Below are 3,285 nucleotides of genomic sequence, written 5' to 3' on the forward strand. Positions count from 1 at the left end.
ACGGACGGGCGGGGACCACACTTGTCATCCCAGGTGTGTCAGCTGTCGTTTGGCACCGAGCCAAACGCGCCACATGTGCGTGGGTTGATCTGTGAGCTCTTGACACACCACTGTGATGACAGCGTGCGGCCGGTGGGTTGGTATTGCCCCACGTAGCCACTGAGTTACGAGCGCCGTAATCCTCCAACCCGATTCCAGCTGTAAATTGGGGACGTGCGGTACTACCGAACTGGGGAGCGAGACCGCGTACACGGCATGTGGGGCGAGTCTGCCCCGCACACGATAGCACACACCTGGCCTCAGTCCCCCGGCCGCTGCATCAGCGTGGAGGGGCTTCGCAGAGCGCGCGGGCGACCTTGGAGCTGCCCCGGTTGCGCGCCGGCCGCACAGGCGGCGGCGGCGCCACAGTCTGTCCAGTCGCGGCAGGGAAGGAGTCTCCGGCCGCACGAGCCGGGTGGAGCTGTCAGACGCGACACGCGGCGCTCGGGACGAGGCGGCGGTCGCGCTGCAGCGGCACGGGTGTGGTGACCAGGCTTCGCCGCGCGGGCACGGTGACACGCGCCGCTCCGGAGACGCGGCGGCAGACGGCGCGGCCGCGGCGAGGACCGTGGACGTGCCCCCGGGACCCGGCCTCCGGGAGCACCGTTGACCGTGACTGTGCCGCGAGACTGCACCACGCCAGGACCTCGTGGCCAAGAGCCGAACGGACACCATGAGGATCGTGACGTTGCTGGTGCCGCTGCTGGTGCTGCTGCTGGCCGCCTCCAGCACAGCCACCGCAGGCAAACGTGAGTGCAGATAATGGGACGGACTTGTCCCGCCCTGCGGCGCCCAGACGCACCTGTCGTGATGCCTGCCCTCTGCACACTCCGCTCCGGCTCGACATGGTGGGGATCAGCAGTCAGTGGCGGAGTTTGTTTATAGTGAGGGACTGCGTACACTTATCATAAGAGTGGCCTTCGATCAGGAAAGGGAGTGATTTACATAACTCGAACAGCCACAGCCCATACGTGCCCGCTGCCAGATGCCTGGAAGTCTCCAGCTCTGCCGTGCGACGATTCGGCTCCTGGATGCAGCGTAGCGCAGCCCAAGGTGTCAGCTGCGGGACAGTCGTGTCTCTAGCGCCCTGCTCTCGATCCGGTGAAATGTGCCGTTCTGCATGGCGCCAGTCGCCCGTAACTCCGTGCTGCCTGGAGCCAGCCACCAGTGCCTCCGTGCTATCTCAGCTCCGGGTCCCGATCAGGCCTGCTTATGCCTTCATCCAGCTTAATAACTCCATTGTCGCTCCTACAGCTTGCGTCATGAAACCTTCTGTCGGTGTGCGCCTCGAGCCACGGCATTGTTGGACGGGAAAGGACATATTTATTTTACGCTTGTTGTTCTCGATATCATTTGCTGAAGTTTACGTGCTTTTTGATACCCATATCAACCGTGAAGCCAGAACAGCGACAAAAACCATATAGCTAACAGGAACGCGCCAGCGCGTTAAAAAGTACGCATTGATCATTGGCAGTGCTTTCTTTATCTGCTGTCCTTTAGACACGCCGCCTGCCTCCGCAGGTGCTCCCCAAACAGCGGTGAATATCCCGGAAAAAATATTAGCTGACGCTTCGGGTCTTGTTCCACATAATGACGTTTTCTGGAGACTGGAGACTTCAGAATCTCGTATTTTATCTAACTTCACTTTCAGCACGTGCGTTTGGTTGGCAATGCATGTGACTGATGAAAAACTGAAGCATTTTTTGTTTTCGTAATCAGACGCGTGGCCAACAGATTTATGTACCAAAATCAGTTGTAAGGTATGCATGTCGGCTGACGATTCATTGACAGCAAGAACTATAACATAATGAGCAACAAAATCATGCCGATACATTTATGCAGTATCATGCAAAGGTAAGAATACGCTGTTTATAACAGGTGTATATTGCGTACAGGAGCCAGATTGAACGACACGCCATCCTATAGAGCAGCATGCTTTCGCGCTCCGCACAGAGGGGGTTCGTCACAGACAATCATCAGCGCACACGTGTAGGGTGCCCCGACCCGCGGGCGCAAGGGGTCAGCTGGTCACCGTATGCGGGACCGCCCAGTCCCACGGCGGAGAGGCGTCACCATAAGAAGCCAGGAACTCATGCGTATTAAAACCAATGGTGTCACGGGGAGAATGAGCAGTTATCCTTTCCATTAACTTGCAGATGTAAGTAAGGGGGAGATAGTATGCATTTAACCGCGTGTCTCTGAGACTTTTCGTGACTTTTCAGCAAAGAAAAGCGCTTTTTTATTTACTTCATTAAAGCCACGTTCTGTTCCTATCCATGGAATACACTGGCTCCACACATGTGTACTCCTATCTCCCCACCTGTGTTGGTGATTTACAACTTTATAGCTGGAAGGACTCCAGTTGGTCACACCCATGAGCAGCTGAGACCCTGCACCCGTGCCGCGTTATCTGCCGGGTGACGGGTGCCAGACAGCTCGCGCGCGCCCGCATCTGCTTATCCCGCGCCGCCCCAGCGCCGCAGCACCGTCGTCGAATCCGGCGCCCGCCCGCGCCGTTTCAGGAATTCCGCGCGCGCCGCCTGCCCCTTGCGCCAGACACCATTGCGCCCGGCAGATCACGATGTGCTCAGCATGCGCGGACGTCCCTGTCGGCGAGCATACAGGCTGTCTGGACCTAGAGAACAATGGCTACAGTGTGCCCGCCGCCCGCTCAGGAATCTGCGGTGCCGGTCCTACATGGGAGACCCAACGCCGTACTCGGGGCTAGCGGCCTTAAACGTCAGGCCACTCGCGTTCTCCACAATTAAACTCGGGGTATCTCAAAACGCTACTGAACTGATATATAGACTCACTTTGATCAGACAGTAGTATTTTCACCAGGGGTCAAAGGGTCCAAAAACTGGAGTGATAGCGAAACATTTTTAAATGTTGATCTCATTTAACGCCACGAGCGCTATACTTATTCTCAAAAGATAGGGAAGTTGTCCCTACCTACAGATGTCCATAACTGATGGTGTTATGATACCGGTAGTTACCAAGCAACTTTGTATCCATCCTTACTCGTTTCATACCTTTGGAGTAGGTAATTCAGTTGTATCAACGTGCACACACACACACACCACACACACACACCACACACACACACACACACACACACACACACACACACACACACACACACATACACACACACACACACACACACACCACACACACACACACACACACACACACACACACACACACACACCACACACACACACACACACACATACCCACACACCA

The 3,285-nt window shown here is 56.1% G+C and overlaps 1 protein-coding gene across 1 annotated transcript in view; it reads left to right on the forward strand.

Annotated features, from left to right (window-relative positions):
• Nucleotides 1-712: 712 nt before the first annotated feature.
• LOC119091621 (putative serine racemase) overlaps nucleotides 713-3,285 on the forward strand; it is an 11,609-nt gene continuing 9,036 nt past the window's right edge. The window contains exon 1 of the mRNA XM_037214428.1: nucleotides 713-788. Within this exon, the coding sequence (XP_037070323.1) occupies nucleotides 713-788 (76 nt within the window). The remainder of the gene's footprint in view (nucleotides 789-3,285) is intronic.

This window comes from Pollicipes pollicipes, unplaced genomic scaffold (genome assembly GCF_011947565.3).
Source record: "Pollicipes pollicipes isolate AB1234 unplaced genomic scaffold, Ppol_2.1 Scaffold_3447;HRSCAF=4054_pilon_pilon_pilon, whole genome shotgun sequence".
Classification (NCBI taxonomy): Eukaryota; Metazoa; Arthropoda; class Thecostraca; order Pollicipedomorpha; family Pollicipedidae; genus Pollicipes; species Pollicipes pollicipes.